Source organism: Salvelinus alpinus, chromosome 16, assembly GCF_045679555.1.
Source record: "Salvelinus alpinus chromosome 16, SLU_Salpinus.1, whole genome shotgun sequence".
In the NCBI taxonomy this organism is placed as follows: domain Eukaryota; kingdom Metazoa; phylum Chordata; class Actinopteri; order Salmoniformes; family Salmonidae; genus Salvelinus; species Salvelinus alpinus.
In genome coordinates, this window is record NC_092101.1 from 25731247 (window position 1) to 25757052 (window position 25806).

Sequence of the window (25806 nt, forward strand, 5' to 3'; positions counted from 1 at the left end):
TACATTTCCTTGAAATTAAAATGAGTGATGATTGCTATAATATTTGTTTAGCTAATTAATCCACTTATTGCACCATGTGTTTCAAACAATGATTTATATATCACTGGTTTCAAATAAGGACTCTTATTTTGGTAGTACGTGAAAACCTTGACCCGGAGGTGGTTCCGTCCTGTCAGAGCAACAGCTGAGTTGGTGATACAGAATGTCAAGCAAGCCTCTTATCGAGCTAATTTTGTGTTGATACTGTACGAATAGACTGCTGTAACACTACTACTTCTAAGTATGAACTGAAGTGTTTGTCTGCTTACTTGCTTTGGATAAATTAATGGCAAACATAGATGTTGGGAATGCCGGGGATCTTCAATCTCAAGTAAGTACCCTACTGTTGAACAGAACTCAGGGCTGGGCATGACTGAAGTTCACATTAGTGGAGAGTATGACCAATTTTGTACTTTGACTCATACTTTTATATATTTGACTCAACTATAAAAACAGACATGAGAGAAAGCTTACAGATAATTTGCTTTTAGATGAAAACATTTATTATTATTATAACACAATATTACACTATTTTCTTCATCAGATCGAAGAGGTCGAGGCACTTTCCTCCATATACGGTGACGAATGGTGTGTTATTGATGAAGCAGCAAGAATATTTTGTATCAAAATAACTGATGATATAGACTATCCAAAACTGAAAGCATGTTTACAGGTAATTGTTTCATTACATTTGTGTGTGTTTAAAAAGTTTCAGAGCAGTGTATGATAACAATAACTCAAGAGTTTAATTTCCATAATTAGATCATTCTCCCACATGATTACCCGAGTGCAGCGCCACCTGTCTACCAAATAAAGTAAGTCTACATGTTGGGTTTTACAGTACCGTACACTTACACTACCTCTGATAAACATGTATCAGGCATAAAAAAAGCTCATTATTAAGACTAACATTTGAGACATATTCTGCCTTCTCTCCTCCTGCAGTGCAGCATGGTTGCGAGGCCCTGATAGAAAGACCCTGTCCAACAGCCTTGAGGAGCTCTATGTGTAAGTAGATTTCATAATCACTGACTACTGTACATGAAGCACAGAATAGTTATCCCTGAAGATGGAGGGGATTCCATCACAAGGTTAACCTAAAGATGGATTGCCTGATGGTGAAGCCATGTTAGCTTGCGATATTGCTTATTACAGTCCATTACCCTGTCTCACCCATGTCTCTGAGTAGATATGCCGCCACTGACATAAAACTAACCAGTGGTGTCTTTCCTAACAGGGAGAACACTGGGGAAAGCATCCTCTACCTCTGGGTGGAGAAGATCCGGGAGTTCCTCCTGGAGAAATCCCAAAGCACAGACACAGGTGAGAATCGCATGTCACGTCTGATTGATAGTATGCTATATTTTTTCACTAGAGGGCAGTAAATAAATATTTTTTTCCAACTCCAGAAATCCAATTATAAAAGTGTGCACCCATTGCCTTCCTCATAAAGGTAGATATCCATGCCCATGAGCTCAGACAGAAAAACTATTGAGAAAGCTTGATTTCGATCTCTTTCCTTTCTTGGAGATGACAGTCAGAATTCTTGGGGTCTTTCATTCAGGTCTTTGATGTGCTCCCATGCATCATTGTGATAAGATGAACACAAGACTTGGTGGGTGGTATATGAAAAGCCCTCTTTCCTGTTTCTGTAATTTAACTGAATGAAGATCAGTATCTGAGTAATGGCTTTCAGTGCTGTGAGCCTGTGACGAAGCCTTTGTCAAATATTTTTTTAAAGAGACTGAGGAAAGAGAAGTACATTTGGTTGTTTGTTGTAGTGTCTTTGAAAATGGTTTTCTATGAATGAATGAGTTTTAATGCCTTTTATTACCCTTTTTGAACACCACGAAAAACAGGATACCATAATATTCTAACTCTTCACTGTTTTTTAAAGCCGTTAAACTTGTTAGCTAATTAAGCACAGTGCTTTAATTTAGTACTATTTCTATTAATGACTATGGAATCCATCAATATGGATGCAGTCCTATCATTGTAATTATGTTATTTCTCTCTGTACAGTTGTTATGATCAACTGAAATGGGGAAAAGCAGAGAATGTGTATGCTGTGAAAATGAGATGCTGGGTATAGGTCACAGAGCATCCTTGCTTTAGAGGAAATCATTCAGTTTGGAGCACATTCATAAAAGTATAAAAGGCAAGTTGAAAATTGTATTTTGTGTTCAAATTGAAGCTTGTGTCCTCTTCCATAACGAGCAACTGATTTGGGAAATGGTTGGTGTTAATGCCCTCTGAACCTTCATTTAAATGTATTCTCAATGTTTTCCCCTTTTTAATGAACTCCTACTATTCTAAATGCAATAATTTTCTAGATTAAAAGCTGTCAGAGAAGTGATTTGGGATTATTTGATGAAAAGGCCTATACAGTAGGGTCTGAAATTATTGACACCCTTGATAAAGATGAGCAAAAATGACTGCTTAGAATAAATCATTCAAATACTGAGCTACATTGTGTCCACCACCATATTTTACAGTAGGTATAGGGTTCATTTCTGTTCATGCATTCTCATTTCAATGCCAATCCCACCACTGGTGTGCGTGGCCAAAAACGTACATTTTAATTTCATCCAACATATGTAAATGTCTGGAGTTTGCTAAACGGCATTGGCACTCGAATTGGAACTGGTGCTTTGGTCAGATGACATGAAAATAGAGCTCTTTGGCCACACACACCAGTGGTGGGTTTGGTGTTGAAATGAGAATGCATAAGCAGAAAAGAACCCCCTACTGTAAAATATGACGGAGGATCTTTGATGTTATGGCATTATTTTGCTTCCACTGGTCCTGAGGCCCTTGTCAAGGTCAATGGCATCATGAACTTTACCTAGTACCAGGACATTTTAGCAAAAAACCTGGTTGCCTCTGCCAGGGGCTGAAACTTGGCCGCAAGTGGATCTTCCAGTAAGACAATAACCACAAACACATACTAATCCACAAAGAAATAGGAACTAATCTTAAGGTAACCGGTAGCGTTTTAAAACATGAATGTGCCTACCCAAAAAAAAGGGGTTAAATATGTGTAAAATAATATATACAGTACTAGTCAAAGGTTTGGACACACCTACTCATTCCAGGGACTTTCTTAATATTTCATATTTTCTACATGAATGATCCTCAAAAAGTTATACAGCTGCACCATCGAGAGCATCTTGACTGGCTGCATCACTGTTTGGTATGGCAACTGCTTGGGATCCGACCGCACGCTCACACATACTGACACCCCAACACACACACACACACACACACACACTTTCACACTCACCACATACGTTGCTGCTACTGTCTATTATCTATCCTATCTAGTCACTTTTCATTAATTTCAGACCCCACTGTAGATGTACATGGACTCCATAATCATTATAGCACCATAAAGTTCAACGGCATAATTTGGTTATGCATTGTATATTTAATATAGTAGTTGTACAGTGCCTTCAATAAAGTATTAACACCACTGGACTTTTTCCACATTGCTGTTGTTACAAACTTAATTTAAAATGGATTAAATTCAAATTTTCTGTCACTGATCTACACACAATACCCCATAATGTCAAAGTCAAATTATGTATTTAGAAATGTTTACAAATGATAAAAAAATGAAAAGCTGAAATATCTTGACTAAATAAGTTCAGGAATAAATATTTGCTTAACAAGGCACATAAGTTACCTGAACTCACTCTTTGTGCAAAAATAGTGTTTAACATGATTTTTAAATGACTACCCAATCTCTGTACTCCACACATACAATTATCTGTAAGGTCCCTCAGTCGAGCAGTGAATTTCAAACACAGATTCAACAACAAAGACCAGGGAGGTTTTCCACTGGTTCGCGAAGAAGGTCACGTATTGATAGATAGGTAAAAATATATATAATAATGTTGAATATCCATTTGAGCATGGTGCAGTTATTAATTACACCTTAGATGGTGTATTAATACACCCGGTCACTACAAATATACAGGCGCTCTTCCTAACTCAGTTGCCGGAGAGGAAGGAAACCATTCAGGGATTTCACCATGAGGCCAATGGTGATTTTTAAAACTGTTACAGAGTTTAATGGCTGTGATAGGATAAATCTGAGGATGGATCAACAACATTGTAGTTACTCCACAATACTAACATAAATGACAACGTGAAAAGAAGGAAGCTTTCAAAACATGCATCCTGTTTGCAGTAAGGCACTAAAATAATATTGCAAAATAATTGTACTGAATACTAAGTGTTATGTTTGGGGCAAATACAATACATCACTGAGGACCACTTTTCATATTTTCAAGCATGGTGGTGGCTGCATCATGTTATGGGTATGCTTGTCATCTTTATGGGCTCGGGAGTTTCTTTCTGAAGGCACTGTATGTACTTTTTAGTATAATTTTCCCCAGAAATATCAGTATATTAACATTCAAAGTAACCCTTGTTCTACTTATCCCTCTTAATTGGCTTTATCTGTCTTGTTAGAACATTTTGTTAATTTTACGGTCATGCAATGGTAATTATCTGAAGATGGGACCTGCGTGGTAGGTGTCCATGTAAATTAGGCATATGGTCAAGGCAGAAAGGACCTTCAAAGTCACTCAAACGCATCATGGGACACAAAGATACACAATCACAAATACACATTGAATTCATTTCACAGCCTGTCCATCTTTCTACTTCTCTCACAGTGGAGCAACCAGAGGTGAGAAATATGGCAACAGAGGAGGAGGAAGTGGCGGATGATGTAGAAATCCCTGATTACCGCACTCTGAAGCTGAACAAAGAGAATGTACACCTCTTCGAAAATCACTCAAGTGGTATGGCACTGACTGCAGATTCTTGAATAGAGAAAGAATAAAAAAAACAAGTGTAATTTCTAAGCCTTAATTATAATCGTATCTGAAAGGAAGGAACAGTTTACATTTTGTATATAAACTGAATTGTGCTTGCTGCCCACGTGTTAATCCAGTGTTAATTGGTTCTTACTTGTGCCTTTTATTTTTGTGTTTATAAATCTTTGTAGATGAGGAACTACCTCCTATAAAACTGGGGGAGACGATAACAGAAAGACGCAGCACCTTCCAACCACACTTAGCCCCTGTGGTAACACCTAGACAGGTAATGTGTAGGCCCTCTCCTGTCTCCCTCCTCTCTCTGACTATAAAACATTCATATTCTCACATCCATCACAGAACAAGTTATGGAAGTAAATCACAAGCCTTAAAATCTTCAAAATCATGCTAGACAATGCTACCCTGTTGGGAGAGAGAAGAAGCTGTGAGTTAAAGCTCATGTGGAGAGGATGTAGTTTCAATGCTAATGTGCTTCCAATATGGAAAACTAAACATCCTCAGGCTGTGCTCCTGCTGCTAAATGTTCTCAGGATGAAAACGGAAAGAGCTGCTTTAAACATATCTCACCTGCCATCAATTGCAATTTAGACAGTGATAATTATGTAATTTCCTGGAGAGTACATGAACTGTGTAGATATAATTACAGTGCACATTGTACCATAAGCATTAATAGTTAACTATTACACAACTGTATGGTTCTCTTTTTACATGCTGTACATTTTCAGTATTACGATTACCCACCCAATATACAAGTAGGCAATGTTTTATAAGAAAACTGTTTATACAAACTTTTGAAATAAAGTTACCTAATATATTGTCAAGAGTAGGAGTCAACCGAACCTGTTTGGGGTATTATCTTAGTCTTTCTTTTGGATATGCCATCTGTTTGAAGAGGAATCAATGATTACCCTCATCTTTATGCACCACACAGGAGTTCTCAGATGAGTGGGCTACCTTTCTGTCTTTACTGCAGAAGTTGTACTTTAGGGATAGACGTACCCATCATACTTCTAATGTTAAGAGTATGATTAGAGGAAAGGAGGCAATTCAAACAGATTTGTTTTTGTATTTCAGGTTAGAATGGTTCTTGACAAGCTGTTTGAAAACAAGAAGATTGCAAGTGCCACTCACAATATTTATGCATACAGGTAGAGCATCCAGTTTTGAATATACATAACAGGTTGTAATATTCACAGTGGGTTTATATCTCTCTAATCACACAGTTGATCAATTGTTATTTGACGATGTGTGTGCTGTAAGTAGGCAGAACGGAGCTCTGCTAGGTTTAATGAGTTACATTGAGCCTTTATAAGATGCTTGATGCTTTCTGGGTGGTCATTAACCCAACAGGAGATTCTGACATTTAGAGAATTGAAAAGTTTCCTTCAAGGAGACATGCAGTTTAAGTACATTCTCATACTAAAAGTCTCAACCAATTCCAACCTTTATTCTCTGTATTGTAGGATATACTGTGAAGAAAAGCAGAGTTTCCTGCAGGACTGTGAGGATGATGGAGAGACCGCAGCGGGAGGACGATTGCTTCACTTACTACAGGTGCTTTGCTCTATGTCCACTTTGCTCCGTTCCCTCTAGTGCTTCATTCAGTATTCACACGGTTGCCGTATGCCTCAAGGACCTATTTTACATTTTCAAACCAACCCTCTGTGGTCTTGAGGTTCACTGACCCTCTACTGTTTATAACTTGAATATCATGTTAAGTCCAAGGTAATGTACAATATATCCTATTTCAGATTCACTTTGATAAGTAGCCATGCACAAGCCTTGGCAGGAGCCTTTGTCCTGTTTCTGTAGCGTGAGTACACCCCCTGTACGCTAGTCATATGGAATTGTTTTAAGATGGTCATACTATGGTTAAATAAAGGTGAATTTTTTGTCATACTATGGATCATTTAGCTATTTGATTTTGAAATTTAGGACCCATTTACGTATGATTTTTTTTAAATGAAAAAAATGATTTGATAAAATATAGAATTTGGCCTTTACTACTAAAGCCCAGAGAAACGCATTGAATAACATTAATAATTGGCAAAAAAGACAGTCAAAAAATAAATCATAAGAATCAAGGTTTTGAAGTGTTTGTCCTAAATCTAGGAGATAAGAAAGCTCAGGAAATAAAGTGCATTCGGAAAGTATTCAGACCTTGACTTTTTCCACATTTTGTTGCATTACAGCCTTATTCTAAAATGGATTATTGTTTTTTCCCCAAATCAATCTACACACAATACCCCATAATGACAAGGCAAAAACAGATTTTTAGAAGTTTAGGCAAATTTATAAAAAAAAATACAAAGCCACTCCTGCATTGTCTTGGCTGTGTGCTTAGGGTCGTTGTCCTGTTGGAAGGTGAACCTTCTCCCCAGTCTGAGGTCCTGAGTGCTCTGGAGCAGGTTTTCAAGGATCACTCTGTACTTTACTCCGTTCATCTTTCCCTTGTTCCTGACTAGTTTCCCAGTCTCTGCCTCTGAAAAATATCCCTTAGGAGTGGCTTCCGTCTGGCCAGTCTACCATAAAGGCCTGCTTGGTGGAGTGCTGCAGAGATGGTTGTACTTCTGGAAGGTTCTCCCATCTCCACAGAGAAATTCTGGAGCTCTGTCAGAGTGAACATCGGATTCTTGGTCACCTCCCTGACCAAGGCCCTTCTCCCGCAATTGCTCAGTTTGGCCGGGCAGCCAGCTCTAGGAAGAGTCTTGGTGGTTCCAAACTTCTTACATTTAAGAATGATGGAGGCCACTGTGTTCTTGGGGACCTTCAATGCTGCAGAATTATTTTGGTACCTTTCCCCAGATCTCTGCCTCTACACAATCCTGTCTCGGAGCTCTACTGACAATTCCTTCGACCTCATGGCTTGGTTTTTGCTCTGACATGCAGTCAACTGTGGGACCTTTATATAGAGAGGTGTGTGCCTTTTCTAAATCATGTCCAATCAATTGAATTTACCACAGGTGCTCCAATCAAGTTGTAGAAGCATCTCAAGGATGATCAATGGAAACAGGATGCACCTGAGCTTAATTTCGAGTCTCATAGCAAAGGGTCTGAATAATTATGTAAATAAGGTATTTCTGTTTTATTTTTTATAAATTTGCAAAAATATTTACTGTTTTTCCTTTGTCATTAAGGGGTTTTGTGTGTAGATTGATGAGGGGAGAAACATTATTTAATTAATTTTAGAATAAGGCTGTAACGTAATAAAATGTGTAAAAAGTTAAGGGGTCTTTCCGAATGCACTATATGTGTGTGTGTGTGTGTGTGTGTGTGTGTGTGTGTGTACATATATATATATATATATATACACACACAATATCTTTTTTTTAACGTATGGGTTACCTTCAGACAAGTTCCGTGACACTTGTGGGGGTCATAGAGTAAAAGAGAGAACACCATCGTGAGTCTCTTCTTTCCATAATAGTTTGTATGTCAAACCGTACGGATGCTACAGATGTTTTCGTGAGAAGACCGATTTTCAGGATATGTCATGGTCTGACAAACACCACTCTAGCTCTGCCGGTGAATCAATCGACTCTAGGGGGTTATTTAATGCTGAGTGGCAAGCAGAGACTAATTTTTACAGTCTTTAAAATAAATGTTTTATTTTTAATATACAGACGTTCGATTTTTTTTAAATTCTGCCTGTCCCTTGGAATTTTCCAAATGGATTAACAATTCCACATTGAACACTGCATGGTGATGAATTACAACCACGACATCTGTTTGCTGAGTAGGCCTATGCTTAATGATTCTGATGGAACGTGTCTGTTTAGGGGGGTTAAAGTCTAGGTTAACCAGTTCTAAATGGCACTAGCAGTTTTCAAAGTAGCTTAAGCGGAAGATAGACGGGAAGCAATTATTCCAAAACTGCAGCTTGTTGTGGAACACATTTTCCTACTTCAGTCAACCACTCCATTTTGAATTGGTGATAAAACTTTAGTCATTTGGTAAGGAATGTAGCTTGTGTATGTCATCGGTAGAGTTGCCAACTTTCTCATTACCAAATAAGGGACAAAAGGTGGCGTGCCAGTGCACGGTGCCACGGTGGTGTGGGTATGGTGTTGTGTGAATATATGAATATACAGTGTATATTCTTATTCAATTGGAAAGGCAAAACATTTGTATATTCCATTTAGTCTATTGCTTTACTAAAACTGTATCATTATGTAAACTTATGTGAGTAAACCTCAAAATGAATGATTAAAGAAATCACAATTTGGGCCTTTACAGCAACAACAAAAAAAACTTTTAAAAATACAAAAGAGGAAAAGAGGGGCATGAGTCACTCACCAAGTCTACTTATTTTTTTTGCTGCTCTTGACTGATTCAAGCAGTCCTTTGTCCTTTTGCATAGCCAGAGAGAAGTCATTATATGACAAATCAGATATTTGAAGTTCATTTTTGATCTGCTGTAACGTCCTGATCAGAGTTATTATGTGTTTTGCTTGTTTAGTGTTGGTCAGGACGTGAGCTGGGTGGGAATTCTATGTTGTGTGTCTAGTTTGTCTGTTTCTGTGTCCAGCCTAATATGGTTCTCAATCAGAGGCAGCTGGTAATCGTTGTCCCTGATTGAGAATCATATATAGGAGGCTTGTTTTGTGTTGGGATTTTGTGGGTGATTGTTTCCTGTCTCTGTGTTTGTGTTCTGCTCCAGATAGGTCTGTCTCGGTTTTCACATTTGTTATTTTGTTGTTTGTATAGTGTTCCCGTTTATTGTCAGATTAAACATGTTGAACACTAACCGCGCTGCATTTTGGTCCTCTCCTTCAACTATGGAAGAAAACCGTTACACCTGCTCTGTGCTGCATCTGTTTCTTGAGTCTGACCATTTAATGGTCATCAGAGAAAATCCTCTCTACAGCCTGGCACACTGAGGACAAATGAGACAATCCTGAACATGTTGATCAAGTTGGCTTTCCCTAGGTTTTGGAAAACTGCCATCCACTTCTCACTGGTGGATTTTGTGGTATCCTGTCTGGCTTTCTGTATTTCCTCCCATCTAGCACAAATCTCTTCAATGACTGTCTCTGTCATTTTGAGGGCAACCACCACCTGCTCCAGGTCAGTGAAGGAGAGCTCCTCATAGAGGCCGATCGGTTTCAGTTTCACCATTACATTTTCCGGTGAGAAATCAAACCACTTGTCAATGTATGTAATAACAGTGTCATAGAACTTCACAAAGTCCTGTTGTTGCTTGAACCTTTGATGACAATTGTTTGTCCATCAGCTGCTTGGTCTGGTATCCAAAAAAGCTGTCCTGTTTCTGCTGAAGCATCTTCATTTTGAACCTTTGGACTTCCTCGTAAACATCTGTGATGCAGAGCGTTGTTTCCTCCAGCTTTTTTACGAGTTGGTCATAAACACACACACGTTGTGGAAAAAGCACAGATACATCTCAGCTACTTCCGTTTTTTCTTCATACTCAAAAATACTCTTCAGTGCCACAGGACAGGTCTCCCCAAGGGACCTGAAGTATGAAGTAAGACCTGGCCAGCTTTGCAGGAGACGATCGACAGCTGGATGAAGAGCGAGCCATCGTGTGCAAACATGTCGCAGAATTTCACGCCACTCTATGTTAACAAAGGCGGAAAATGCACGCAGTTCCTCTCTTCGGGAAGCAGATACTGATACGTGGCTGTAGCTCTTTAAAACAAGTGTCTCAATATCCACTGACAGCTGATCGCAAGCGTGCTTGCAGGCATTATGAGCTATGTAATTAGCTTTCAGAATGCAATTGTTGGCACTGCTCAATAACTGGTAAACGGAGTGGTACTTTCCAGTAGCGTGCCGTGGGCCTGGCGCCTGGGCCTTCAGTGAGGTCCTACACAGTCTATTCTTCTTCTATCCATTTCTGGTCCACAAACTTTGAGCTTTAAGTCCCCCAAAAAATAAATACAGTGTGTTCACTAAACAGCGCATTGTCGCACCCAAAGCAGTTTCACCGTGGTGATAAAGACACATAACTATTCACTGAAAATAAAAGAAAACAAATAATTTGCAACATAGGCTATTTGCCATTTTATTTTGTTAATATATAGGCTATTTAATATTAACGAAATAAAATGCGAAACATACATACACATTTAATAAAAAATAAAATGCATTGTATGCCTACTCACCAAAGACTGATTATTTGAACACAAAATCCTTCCTCCTTTCTTTCCTCAAGAAGACTTCAATGACTCTGTTGTACAGTCTATCTGTGCGTTTTAGTTCCACCAATAAGTCCTTTTCTATCGACATGGAGGCTAATGCTGAAAGCCGAGTCTGTCCAGTAGCATTTCTGGAATACGTTTTGATTCGCTTTAAGGCCGAGAATGACCGCTCGACAGAAGCCGTGGACACAGGGATAGTCACTGTCACACATGCCAATGTGTAAAGTTGCCCCATGTCCTCATTCAGATTTTTCTGCTTAAGGAAATCAAGGAGATCAGAGGGACTTTTCCCTTCAAAATCAGTCATAGCATACATTACAGTCAGTTCTGTTTTTAGCTTGGATAGGTCGAACAGTGTTCCGTGACTCTCTGTTAAGCTGGAGAAGGCTGTTTGCGGGAATTTTTTCCGGTAGGTCTGAAAGTGCCGGGGGTCCAGGAGGGAGAGAAACATACATTTTTCGTGGTCTTGAAACCTGTTTCTTATCTGGCAAAGAATGTTATCCAGAATATTGCTGTGGAGTTGTTGATAGTATGTGCGAGGGTCTCCTTGTGCTGGGCCTCTGCCTGCGCTGGGTGAACTTGAGATGCGCGCTGTGTCATCGTAGATTTGACTGAACCTGCACCTCTCTCGCTCAATTGTGTCACAAAACTCGTTCACCCTTGTCAGGCAGAATTGTACATCCAAAGTTTGTTTCTGTAGAATTCCAAAAAGCACATCCGAATAATTAGAATGTTCCCATTGAATCCCATTGAATGTTTCAAGCAAAAAACAAAACTCAAAATCATCCAAACGTGCATTAAATCCATCAGCCATAAGCACAGTATCCCCGTCATGGTCATCATGATGTTCCAGTAAGTGGTTAAACAGCTTCTTTAGGGCAACTCTCTTTTCAAAGACTGCATTGACCAATCTAGATGTATATTGCCACCTCGTTGGTGCAACCTTAGGAAGACGACGCTTGCAGATGTCATCCAGCAGTTGCGTGCGCTTAGGGGATCGTGAGAAAAATGCTGCAAGGCCATTGAGGTTGGCAAAGAAGACCTTGCATTCTTTAAGCTTTGAGGCTCCTTGAGTCAGTACTACATTTAGTCGATGTGCATAGCAGTGAATGAATAAGGCCATCGGTGCCCTCTCCTTAACTTTAGCCTGCACCCCATTGAGTCCAGATGCCATGACTGCTGCGCCATCAAAACACTGTGCCACAACTTTATCCAGACTACATTCATTTTCCTCCAAGAAACGGAAAATAAGAGCGGTAATGTCATCAGCTCCCTTGCCGCTTGTCACATCTTCAAACCGGATAAATCGCTCCTTGACTCCCGTGTCCGTCACATAACGCAGGACGAGTGAGAGCTGTGCTGCATTTCCCACATCTGTTGTTTCGTCCACCATAACAGCAACAAAGGGAGCTTTTTTAATCTCCATTTTGATCTCTTCTCCCATCACTTCAGCAATAGCATAAATTAGGTCATTTTGTATTTTGCCTGACGTCCCAATGAACACTTTGTTAGTGGACAGGTGGTATTGTAAATCTGTGTTGCTTTCAGAAAGAAAAGAAAGAAGCTCCACGTAGTTCCCTTTGTTTGTGGAGTCAGCACTTTCATCGTGTCCCCTAAAAGAAAGTTCCTGTTTACCCAAAAACATGACACAATCAATGAGTCTTTTCAATATTTCCCTATTTTTCTTCACCTTTTCATTGTGCAGCTCCGTTGCCCTGCGTGATTGTTCGTTGAGCTGTAGCTCCACTCTGGTGTCCCCAAACGTTTTCAAAAGCACCATTGCTTGTAAGTGCCCAGCCGTACGTTGGTGTCTCGTTGCTGCCTTGGTTAGACAACTCAAGTTTGCAAAGCCAGTGTGGCTCCAAACACCAAATCGATCACTTGCAAATAATAGGCATTCCCAGCAGTACAGTTTGCAGTGCTTCTCGGAGCCTGTGAGCCATTGATAGCGCTCGTAGTTGGAACTTTGAAAGTGGCGAACGAACCCTTTTCCCGCCTGTGACAGGCTTTGTAGCGTCGGCGTCGGGCGACCTCTCCTTACAACGTCTAACTTTTCTTGAAAAGTTCGTCTTGAGAATGGCGTTATAATTATATCCTCGACCAAATCGATATCTTCTCCTCCTTCCGCCATTGTGGGTTGAAAAAACAGCTTAGTCGTACGCAAATTAATTTGTTTATCAAATTCAGTTTCCTAGTTCTGAGGATCTGCATAGACCTGCCCATAGGACCTGCTTCTCAATATTGGTAATCCAATCAAAAGACGTGCACGCACTACGCCTGCTAGCTGGCTCCTGTGTAACACTGGAGCCAGCTAGCAGGCGTACAATAGCCAACTCTAAAGCTGATTGGTTGACACTAAATTTTCATTTCCATTCACTTTAAGCTACAAGCGCCCGCACTGTTGATTCTGAAGGCCTGAGGGCAGATTTTAGACCCCTGGCAACACATGATGGCTGAATATGATTGGATAAAAGATCTAACATAAAGACCAGCCCTCCAAATCTCAACCTGGGGCTGGAAGCAGTGCAACCAAGAGGAAAGCTATGAAATGAAGAGTATAATTCTTACTCTGGGGAATAATTTAATACATATTTGTGGGAAAATATATTTAAAAAATATATATATTCTGATGATGTTTAGGCCAGCAGAGAAGGCCTTGCTGGCCCTGACGGCCCACCACTGGTACTTTCCAATTTTGTCAGTTTCCGCAGTCGATGTCAAGAAGAATGCACCGATATTGCTAGTGTAACAGATGTATAATGTACTCTCCATGCGTTGTTTTCTCAAAATAAATCACTTCGGCCAGTGGTCCCAGTTGAGCATCATTTATTTCTGTTGTTAAATGGGAAACAGAACGTTAGTTGTGCAGGGCTTAACAGTATTGATGGCTGTCGATGGCAAAATCTGTAGCATGAAGACAACCGTGTTAGCAGTGGCTTATGTGACCATGACATCGGTGTATGCTAGCTAACACACTTATTTACAGCAATCATATGCCAAAGCACATCCCAGAAAGCCCCTCAATCCCTAACAGGTACCATATACCCACAGATGTATAAATCAGTAACGTCTAGCAAACTTGTACACATTGTAAAATAGAAAACAGTATTCAGAACGTGACCTTCCCCTTGCATCACATTTTCCTACTGGGAAGACCTGACGTTCGCGATCTCCCCCTATCTGCAAGCGGGGCCAATCACAACACACCTTATTGTCATCAGAGTTGAACTAACCAATAAGAATGCTTGAACATTAAATACACATTTCTTTAGAGGCAAGTGGAAACATAACCAACCCTGTTACACTAGCACCTTTAGCTAGGGGGGCTTCTTGTGCATTTCTGCGGACGCATGCTGAGTTAGGTCATTCTCCCCTCCATGGCCAATTGAGAATTCCCGACGACATACAGTACAGAAAGCTTTCGTTGAGTCACCACTGACGGGCTTAACCCACGTCTGTTTTGCGTCACATTGTTTGTTGTAGCTGCACAGTCTTTTCTTTTTTGCAGGTTTGTCCATATTTCCTTGATATGCCAAACCGACCGAACAACAACAGAAATTACTTTGCAAGAATTGGCGCGTTTACGCTATACTATGATTGGATGAATATACAGGACAAGAGGGGTCCGGTATGGGACAAACCAATTTAGCGCAATATAAGGGACATCCCGGCTAATACGGGACAGTTGGCAACCCTAGGACTCATCAGTTACATACTTTTTTATAGACATTTATTTGTATAGGCCTACCGGGAGCTTGTGTGCGATGGGAGTGGGCGGAATGCAATTGAGTGAATGAGACACGGAGGGGAAAGGGAATTTAGGGAGAAGAACGCTGTGTTGGCTTGAAGTTGGTTTCGTTTTTGTTGTGACCCGCAAATGCACATGTACAAATAGAACACTAGAGTCAAAGCAAATTAACATTGACTTCAAGAAAAAAAAATACTTGCCCGTTCGGGCAGCCACAAAGCACATTCCACCAAATCGTTTTATTGTATTTATTTATATATTTTTTAATATCTTGTTAAAGATTTATCTTTGACATCCATTCGAGTACTCCTGCCTATCCAAAATTCAAGCAAGCATTCATTCCTGTCTCAGTCAATATTAGTGGGTACAGACTGAGGCTCTAGCAATCAAATCGTTTTCATGCATTCGTATTCACCCACAGCATCCACAACACCAGCTTGCAAGAATGCCAAATGTCAGACTATGAGTGCACCACAGTGAAATGTCTCATTGGATTTCTCTGCTGGAGTCCAGAGTCTTGTTTACACGTTTCTCAGATGAATCTGCCTTTGATGGTAGCCCCTTTTCAAAAACAATAGCAATGTCTGAGTGGGATAAGACATCTTGAGAGGAATTTGTACTGAGCTGAACGGTTCATCCTGAACCCCACAGGACGTTGCTCTATCTATGCTCTGGACAATCTGATTTTGGATTATAGGTTGCACTGAGTCTGTTCAATGGAGACCGATTTATGACCATAGCACATGTTCCAATCCAAGTGCCAATGCCGTTTATCAAACTCCAGACGGTGCTAGGTTCAGATGACATGAGCTCTTTGGCCACAAACACCAGTGGTGTCGAAAAACGGAAGTATACAGAAAGTACCTCATACCTACTGTAAAATATGGTGGCGGATCTTTGATGCTCTAGGGCTATTTTTCATACCCTGGTCCTTTGGCCCTTGTTAAGGACAATGGCATCATGAACTTTACCAAGTACATGGACATTTTAGCCAAGAGGCTGACACTTGGCTGCAAGTGGATCTTCCAGCAAGACAATAACCCCAAGCACAAATCAAAATCCACAAAGAAATAGTTAATTAAGCATTATAAACTGGGTGGTTCGATCCCTGAATGCTGATTGGCTGACAGCCGTGGTATATCAGACTGTATATATCACAGGTATGACAAAATATTTGTATTGCTCTAATTACATTGGTAATCAGTTTATAATAGCAATAAGACACCTTGAGGGCTTGAGGTATATGGCCAATATACCACGGCTAAGGGCTGTATCCAGGCACTCTGTGTTACGTTGTGCGTAAGAAGCCGTGGTATATTGGCCATATACCACACCTCCTTGTGCCTTATTGCTTAAATAGCATTCAGGGCTTGAACAACCCAATTTATAATTTACATTTTGCAATGGCCATCTCAGTCTTCGGACTTGAACCCCATTGAAAACCTGTGGTTTGAATTGAAGAGGACAGTCCATAACCGCAGACAAAGGATATCAAGGATCTGGAAAGATTCTGTATGGAGGAATGGTCTAAGATCCTTCCCAATATGTTCTCCAACTCATAAAACATTTAAAAAAGGTATTAAAAGGTATTGAAAAACGGGTGTCAATAATTTTGGCCCCTACCTTTTTGAGTAAAAAAATATTACTTGTTAAACAAAATCTCTTTCTTTGAGCAATTTTATTAGTATAAAAAATAAAAAATTATTGAGCATACATTGTAGCTCAGTATTTGAATTATTTTATAGTCTTTTTCACTCATCTTTCTCAAGGGTGCCAATAATTTTGGACCTGACTGTATGTCATCATTCTTCCATTGTCACTGAATCTGACCTAACAAGTGAAAAGAAGAGCCTTCAGTCTAATGCTCACCCCCACCACTACCACCCAGGTGCTTTGGGTAAGATTCTGATTAATGTTCTACTTGAACCTCTCAACACTGACAGGCAATTTACTTTGAGGGCTGATTCTTAATCTGTTTTTCTCTCATATATTTTCCTCTCAGACCCCTTCTTCGTTTTCTGGTTTTGAATTTAGCATTTACTCATTTTGCCAGTACGAATGTGAAGTGCGGATCAGAGAATAAGGGAGACGTTTATTATTACAGTAAATAGACAGATGGCATTGGCATGGTCTCCCATAGCCAAATTCTCCCCTGCTGCGTAGAGGGCTGTTGATTGACAGCGGAGGGACTGAGGCAGATATTCTCCTGGATAAAGGCTTATTCTTTACGATGCATCCTGTGTCAGCTGCAAAGCTGAAACAAGGCTTCCAGGGGGTGTTCACTAGTCATCCCCTGTCACATGTGGTCTTTCAATCGTCTTGCTAATCGTCACATCCTCTTTGATATGACACATGAGGAAGTGCTTGGGTACATGGACCAGTGACCAGAATGTTGCTCATCCAAATCTCCAAGCACACTTGTTGACAAATCATCTGTTAAGGGAAGATGCCAGCTATTAAGTCTGTTATCTATATTTTGCCGTGGGAGCAATCCTTGCACAAAGATTTTCTCTGTATGCTGATGTCTTTATCTTGGGAGAGTAAAACATGTCTGTATGCCTCTATTGCTAAACATTGGTTTTATAATCATTCCCCAAACAGCCATTATTTGTGATTCATATCTGTCATGTGATGATGAGATTTTTTGCAGTCCTCTTTGAGTCTATGCCAAACCGATCATCAACATCCACACATAAAGTAGCTACCACATCTATCATGTGCCACTGTCATTCCCTCTGTGCCAACACCACTCTGTTGTTCTACCTCAGATCCTGGATGTGCGGAATGTGCTGGTGGTTGTGTCTCGCTGGTATGGAGGGATTCTACTGGGTCCAGACCGTTTCAAACATATCAACAACTCTGCCAGAAACATCCTGGTCCAGGAGGGATACACATCCTCTGTGGTGAGACCCTCTCTCCTTATTAGCAATGTGTCCAAGTTTGACATAAGTCCACACTAAAGTATAGAAATTTAGTAACTTTAGTCTGAATGTTGAACAAGACCTTGGATGTAATTCAAAATGTGTGCAAAATTTATCTTACATCTATATTTAAGTTTAAATGTTTGTTTGTAATATCAAGCTTGATGGGGAATTGTTTTTGCGTTCCTCGTTGTTGGAAGCTTTTGACATAAGCAGGCATATACAGTGGGGAGAACAAGTATTTGATACACTGCCGATTTTGCAGGTTTTCCTACTTACAAAGCATGTAGAGGTCTGTAATTTTTAGCATAGGTACACTTCAACTGTGAGAGACGGAATCTAAATCCAAAAATCCTGAAAATCACATTGTATGATTTTTAAGTAATAATTTGCATTTTATTGCATGACATAAGTATTTGATCACCACCAACCAGTAAGAATTCCGGCTCTCACAGACCTGTTAGTTTTTCTTTAAGAAGCCCTCCTGTTCTCCACTCATTACCTGTATTAACTGCACCTGTTTGAACTCGTTACCTGTATAAAGACACCTGTCCACACACTCAATCAAACAGACTCCAACCTCTCCACAATGGCCAAGACCAGAGAGATGTGTAAGGACATCAGGGATACAATTGTAGACCTGCACAAGGCTGGGATGGGCTACAGGACAATAGGCAAGCAGCTTGGTGAGAAGGCAACAACTGTTGGCGCAATTATTAGAAAATGGAAGAAGTTCAAGATGACGGTCAATCACCCTCGGTCTGGGGCTCCATGCAAGATCTCACCTCGTGGGGCATCAATGATCATGAGGAAGGTGAGGGATCAGCCCAGAACTACATGGCAGGACCTGGTCAATGACCTGAAGAGAGCTGGAACCACAGTCTCAAAGAAAACCATTAGTAACACACTACGCCGTCATGGATTAAAATCCTGCAGCGCACGCAAGGTCCCCCTGCTCAAGCCAGCGCATGTCCAGGCCCGTCTGAAGTTTGCCAATGACCATCTGGATGATCCAGAGGAGGAATGGGAGAAGGTCATGTGGTCTGATGAGACAAAAATAGAGCTTTTTGGTCTAAACTCCACTCACCGTGTTTGGAGGAAGAAGAAGGATGAGTACAACCCCAAGAACACCATCCCAACCATGAAGCATGGAGGTGGAAACATCCTTCTTTGGGGATGCTTTTCTGCAAAGGGGACAGGACGACTGCACCTTATTGAGGGGAGGATGGATGGGGTCATGTATCGCAAGATCTTGGCCAACAACCTCCTTCCCTCAGTAAGAGCATTGAAGATGGGTCGTGGCTGGGTCTTCCAGCATGACAACGACCCGAAACACACAGCCAGGGCAACTAAGGAGTGGCTCCGTAAGAAGCATCTCAAGGTCCTGGAGTGGTCTAGCCAGTCTCCAGACCTGAACCCAATAGAAAATCTTTGGAGGGAGCTGAAAGTCCGTATTGCCCAGCGACAGCCCCGAAACCTGAAGGATCTGGAGAAGGTCTGTATAGAGGAGTGGGCCAAAATCCCTGCTGCAGTGTGTGCAAACCTGGTCAAGAACTACAGGAAACGTATGATCTCTGTAATTGCAAACAAAGGTTTCTGTACCAAATATTAAGTTCTGCTTTTCTGATGTATCAAATACTTATGTCATGCAATAAAATGCAAATTAATTACTTAAAAATCATACAATGTGATTTTCTGGATTTTTGTTTTAGATTCCGTCTCTCACAGTTGAAGTGTACCTATGATAAAAATGACAGACCTCTACATGCTTTGTAAGTAGGAAAACCTGCAAAATCGGCAGTGTATCAAATACTTGTTCTCCCCACTGTACATAGAATCTAATCTGAAAGTCTAATGGAAACTTTCCCCTCTACTTATCTGAAACAAATGTTATTTATTTATGGAAAGTGGGTCAAGATCAGAGCGGATTCAGTTAAACTGAATGATGTTTAACTGCAAAACACCAGTTTCAACGTCAACAGTGAAGAGCCGACTCCGGGATGCAGTTCCTCTGTCCAGTGTCTGTTCTTTTGCCCATCTTAATCTTTTCTTTTTATTGGCTTTTTCTTTGTAACTCTGCCTAAAGGCCAGCATCCCAGAGTTGCCGCTTCACTGTTGATGTTGAGACTGGTGTTTGCGGGTACTATTTAATGAAGCTGCCAGTTGAGGACTTGTGAGGCGTCTGTTTCTCAAATTAGACACTCTAATGTACTTGTCCTCTTGCTCAGTAGTGCACCGGGGCCTCCCACTCCTCTTTTTATTCTAGTTAGAGCCAGTTTGCGCTGTTCTGTGAAGGGAGTAGTACACAGCGTTGTACGAGATCTTCAGTTTCTTGGCAATTTCTCACATGAAATAGCCTTCATTTCTCAGAACAAGAATAGACTGATGAGTTTCAGAAAAAAGGACTTTGTTTCTGGCCATTTTGAGACTGTAATCAAACCCACAAATGCTGATGCTCCAGATACTCGACTAGTCTAAAAAAGGCCAGTTTTATTGCTTCTTTAATCAGAACAACAGTTTTTAGCGGTGCTAACAAAATTACAAAAGGGTTTTCTAATGATCCTTTTAATGAGCCTTTTAAAATGATCAACTTGGATTAGCTAACACAACGTACCATTGGAACACAGGAGTGATGGTTGCTGATAATGGGCATCTGTACGCCTATGTAGATATTCCATAAAAAATCTGCCACTTCCAGCTACAATAGTCATTTACAACATTAACAATGTCTACACTGTATTTCTGATCAATTTGATGTTATTTTAATGGAGGAAAAATTTGCTTTTCTTTCAAAAACAAGGAAATGTCCAAGTGACCCCAAACTTTTGAGTGTGTGTGTGTGTGTGTGTGTGTGTGTGTGTGTGTGTGTGTGTGTGTGTGTGTGTGTGTGTGTGTGTGTGTGTGTGTGTGTGTGTGTGTGTGTGTGTGTGTGTGTGTGTGTGTGTGTGTGTGTGTGTGTGTGTGTGTGTGTGTGTACACAACTTCGGAAAGTATTCAGACCCGTTGACTTTTTCCACATTTTGATATGTTCCTAATATTGATTCAATTGTTTTTTCCCCTCAGTAATCTACACACAATACCCCATAATAACAAAGCAAAAACAGTTTTTTAGAAATGTTTGATAATTTATATATATATTTTTAAACTGAAATATATCACATTTACATAAGTATTCAGACCCTTTACTCAGTACTTTGTTGAAGCCCCCTTGGCAGCGATTACAGCATCGAGTCTTCCTGAGTATGACACTACAAGCTTGGCACACCTGATTTGTGAAGTTTCTCCCATTCTTCTCTGGAGATCCTCTCAAGCTCTGTCAGGTTGGATGGGGAGTGTTGCTGCACAGCTATTTTCAGATCTCTCTAGAGATGTTCGATTGGGTTCAGGTCCGGACATTCAGAGACTTGTCCTGAAGCCACTCCTGCTTTGTCTTGGCTGTGTGCTTAGGGTCGTTGTACTGTTGGAAGGTGAACCTTCGCCCCATTCTGAGGTCCTGAGCACTCTGGAGCAGGTTTTCATCAAGGATCTCTCTGTACAGGGCTCCGGGCAGCCGAGCGGAAATGGAGGAAAACTCGCCTCCCTGCGGACCTGGCATCCTTTCACTCCCTCCTCTCTACATTCTCCTCTTCTGTCTCTGCTGCTAAAGCCACTTTCTACCACTCTAAATTCCAAGCATCTGCCTCTAACCCTAGGAAGCTCTTTGCCACCTTCTCCTCCCTCCTGAATCCTCCTCCCCCTCCTCCCCCCTCCTCCCTCTCTGCGGATGACTTCGTCAACCATTTTGAAAAGAAGGTCGACGACATCCGATCCTCGTTTGCTAAGTCAAACGACACCACTGGTTCTGCTCACACTGCCCTACCCTGTGCTTTGACCTCTTTCTCCCCTCTCTCTCCAGATGAAATCTCGCGTCTTGTGACGGCCGGCCGCCCAACAACCTGCCCGCTTGACCCTATCCCCTCCTCTCTTCTCCAGACCATTTCCGGAGACCTTCTCCCTTACCTCACCTCGCTCATCAACTCATCCTTGACCGCTGGCTACGTCCCTTCCGTCTTCAAGAGAGCGAGAGTTGCACCCCTTCTGAAAAAACCTACACTCGATCCCTCCGATGTCAACAACTACAGACCAGTATCCCTTCTTTCTTTTCTCTCCAAAACTCTTGAACGTGCCGTCCTTGGCCAGCTCTCCTGCTATCTCTCTCAGAATGACCTTCTTGATCCAAATCAGTCAGGTTTCAAGACTAGTCATTCAACTGAGACTGCTCTTCTCTGTGTCACGGAGGCGCTCCGCACTGCTAAAGCTAACTCTCTCTCCTCTGCTCTCATCCTTCTAGACCTATCGGCTGCCTTTGATACTGTGAACCATCAGATCCTCCTCTCCACCCTCTCCGAGCTGGGCATCTCCGGCGCGGCCCACGCTTGGATTGCGTCCTACCTGACAGGTCGCTCCTACCAGGTGGCGTGGCGAGAATCTGTCTCCGCACCACGTGCTCTCACCACTGGTGTCCCCCAGGGCTCTGTTCTAGGCCCTCTCCTATTCTCGCTATACACCAAGTCACTTGGCTCTGTCATATCCTCACATGGTCTCTCCTATCATTGCTATGCAGACGACACACAATTAATCTTCTCCTTTCCCCCCTCTGATAACCAGGTGGCGAATCGCATCTCTGCATGTCTGGCAGACATATCAGTGTGGATGACGGATCACCACCTCAAGCTGAACCTCGGCAAGACGGAGCTGCTCTTCCTCTCGGGGAAGGACTGCCCGTTCCATGATCTCGCCATCACGGTTGACAACTCCATTGTGTCCTCCTCCCAGAGTGCTAAGAACCTTGGCGTGATCCTGGACAACACCCTGTCGTTCTCAACTCACATCAAGGCGGTGACCCGTTCCTGTAGGTTCATGCTCTACAACATTCGCAGAGTACGACCCTGCCTCACACAGGAAGCGGCGCAGGTCCTAATCCAGGCACTTGTCATCTCCCGTCTGGATTACTGCAACTCGCTGTTGGCTGGGCTCCCTGCCTGTGCTATTAAACCCCTACAACTCATCCAGAACGCCGCAGCCCGCCTGGTGTTCAACCTTCCCAAGTTCTCTCACGTCACCCCGCTCCTCCGCTCTCTCCACTGGCTTCCAGTTGAAGCTCGCATCCGCTACAAGACCATGGTTCTTGCCTACGGAGCTGTGAGGGGAACGGCACCTCCGTACCTTCAGGCTCTGATCAGGCCCTACACCCAAACAAGGGCACTGCGTTCATCCACCTCTGGCCTGCTCGCCTCCCTACCTCTGAGGAAGTACAGTTCCCGCTCAGCCCAGTCAAAACTGTTCGCTGCTCTGGCACCCCAATGGTGGAACAAACTCCCTCACGACGCCAGGTCAGCGGAGTCAATCACCACCTTCCGGAGACACCTGAAACCCCACCTCTTTAAGGAATACCTAGGATAGGATAAAGTAATCCTTCTAACCCCCCCCCCCTCCCCCTTAAAAGAGTTAGATGCACTATTGTAAAGTGGTTGTTCCACTGGATATCATAAGGTGAATGCACCAATTTGTAAGTCGCTCTGGATAAGAGCGTCTGCGAAATGACTTAAATGTAAATGTAAATGTACTTAGCTCCGTTCATCTTTGTCTCGATCCTGACTACTCTCCCAGCCCCTGCCTCTGAAAAACATCCCCACAGCATGATGCTGCTACCACCATGCTTCACCGTAAGGATGGTGCCAGGTTTCCTCCAGGCGTGACACTTGGCATTCAGGCCAAAGAGTTTAATCTTGGTTTCATCAGACCAGAGAATCTTAGTTCTCATGGTCTGAGAGTCCTTGAGGTGCCTTTTGGCAAACTCCAAGCGGGCTGTCATGTGCCTTTTACTGAGGAGTGGCTTCCATCTGGCCAGTCTACCATAAAGGCCTGATTGGCGGAGTGCTTCAGAGATGGTTGTCCTTCTGGAAGGTTCTCCCATCTCCACAGAGGAACTCTAGAGCTCTGTCAGAGTGACCATCGGGTTCTTGGTCACCTCCCTGACAAAGGCCCTTCTCCCCTGATTTCTTAGTTTGGCTGGGAGGTCAGTTCTAGGAAGAGTGTTGGTGGTTCCAAACGTATTATATTTCAGAATGATGGAGGCCACTGTGTTCTTGGGGATCTTAAATTCTGCAAAAAATTGTTTGGTACCCTTCCCCAGATATGTGCCTCGACAACAATTCTGACAAAGTGCTCTACGGACAATTCCTTCGACCTCGTTGCTTAGTTTTTGCTCTGACATGCACTGTCAGCTGTGGGAACGTATATAGACAGGTATGTGCCTTTCCAAATCATGTCCAATCAATAGAATTTACCACAGGTGGACTCCAATCAAGTTGTTGAAACATGTCAAGAATAATCAATGGAAACAGGATGAACCTGAGCTCAATTTCGAGTCTCATAGCAAAGGGTCTGAATAGTTATGTAAATAAGGTATTTCTGTTTAACTTTTTTATAAATTTGTGTTGTAGATTGCTCATGATTTTTATTTCTTTAATCCATTTTAGAATAAGGCTGTATTGTAACAAAATTTGGAAAAAGTCAAGGGGTCTAAATACTTTCCTATATTTTAATATTTTTTTTTACCCCTTTTGCTCCCCGATTTCGTGGTATCCAATTGGTAGTTAGTCTTGTCCCATCGCTGCAACTCCCCTATGGACTCGGGAGAGGCGACGGTCAAAAGCTATGCGTGCCCCGAAACACAACCCTGCCAAGCCGCACTGCTTCTTGCCGCGCTACTCGCTTAACCCGGAAGCCAGCCGAACCAATGTGTCAGAGGAAACACCGTCCAACTAACGACCAAGTTCAGTTAGCAGGCGCCCGGCTCGCCACAAGGCGTCGCTAGAGCACGATGAGATAAGGAAATGCCTTCCAGCCAAACCCTCCCCTAACCCGGACGACGCTGGTCTAATTGTACGCCGCCTCATGGGTCTCACGGTTACGGCCGGCTGTGACACTTTTTCAATAGAACACTTCTTCAGACTTTCAAAACTTTCCAAAACAACAAACTGAGCTCTCCCTCGTTCAGCGAGTTGTCTGGCCAATGTGGTCTTGTGGAATAATAAATGCAATATGGTGGTCACATCTCATTTCCTGATTCAGATCAGGGGAATATGCGTATTAAGGTGAAATATTGGTAGCCATTTGCTATCCAACTACACTGAAGGCGTATACATCTAATACACTGATTATAAGGTAAACAACTCACTGGTTGAGGATAATTACTGTATGTTTTCCAGGTTTGTAATGAATTGGTGCTCTTCGTCTTTTCTATTTTCCCTCTTTTATTCAATGTTCTTTTATTGTTTTGCAGGATGAGGCATCCAAAGCTGGAGGGAAGAACAAAAAGTCAAAAAGCAAGAAGACAAAGTAAAGTGATATACTCTGAATGCTAGTCATTGGCAATGCACTCTGTAATATTGTTGAACGGTTTACAGAAAGGAACAGACATTTCTGACCTCTATGAGGACTTCAATCTCAAAAAAGTTTTGTTGTGCCTTAAACTGAAAATGGGAATTTCATGGCAACTATGTAATGTTAGTGTCGAACATTCAGGATTAAAGGAAAGTAAGCCCATCTCCTCATAACCATAATGAAAACTGATTATGTGAGTTATTTCTATTAATAAAAAAAGGGCTGCATACATGACTAGGAAAATGCATTCATTTGTTGTAAATCTGATTTTCCTTCTCAGAGCATAGCTGTAATTTTCAGGAATGTCTGAAATTATAACCAAAATGTCTTAATTTCCAAAAAGTCTCTTTCTCTCTCTCCCTGCTGTCACGCCTGTATTTAGATGCTTTGATATTTGAGTTCTGTCGTGGTAATTTCCTGTATTACTCAATGATGAGAGCAAACCACACACAAGTCAGAGTTATATTTAAAAGTCCATCTTTAATTATATATGAACTTCACCATAGCCCTTTTTGACTCTCAGATCAATTCAGTGTCTATAAATGAATTCTCTGAGAGTCTCTACAAAAAAATCTTAGTATAATTTATAGCCAAGATACACCCCTCTCAACTTACAAAGAACCTTTTACTTGAAAGAGGAGTATCCCATAGCTAGATAGCAT

At 41.7% G+C, this 25806-nt stretch overlaps 1 protein-coding gene across 2 annotated transcripts; it reads left to right on the top strand.

Moving 5' to 3' along the window:
* The first annotated feature begins 154 nt into the window (after positions 1-154).
* impact (impact RWD domain protein) lies at positions 155-25378 on the top strand. Of its 2 annotated transcripts, none has more exons than XM_071345600.1 (11): positions 155-370; positions 584-712; positions 802-854; positions 985-1047; positions 1277-1362; positions 4722-4850; positions 5057-5151; positions 5961-6034; positions 6350-6440; positions 17564-17698; positions 25044-25378. In XM_071345600.1, the coding sequence occupies exons 1-11, from the start codon at positions 326-328 to the stop codon at positions 25101-25103; spliced, it is 960 nt and encodes a 319-aa protein (XP_071201701.1). In that variant the 5' UTR covers positions 155-325; the 3' UTR covers positions 25104-25378. The 2 variants fall into 2 exon arrangements, with proteins under 2 accessions (XP_071201701.1, XP_071201702.1); XM_071345601.1 differs by having other exon boundaries at positions 288-370; positions 584-627.
* Positions 25379-25806: the final 428 nt, after the last annotated feature.

Bases quoted from the DNA above. Each gene is read 5' to 3' on its own strand.
- impact (XM_071345600.1), top strand. From the start codon at position 326: ATGGCAAACATAGATGTTGGGAATGCCGGGGATCTTCAATCTCAA. The intron at 1,048-1,276 runs GTAAGTAGATTT...CTTTCCTAACAG, and splicing joins AGCCTTGAGGAGCTCTATGT to GGAGAACACTGGGGAAAGCA. The intron at 6,441-17,563 runs GTGCTTTGCTCT...GTTCTACCTCAG, and splicing joins GATTGCTTCACTTACTACAG to ATCCTGGATGTGCGGAATGT.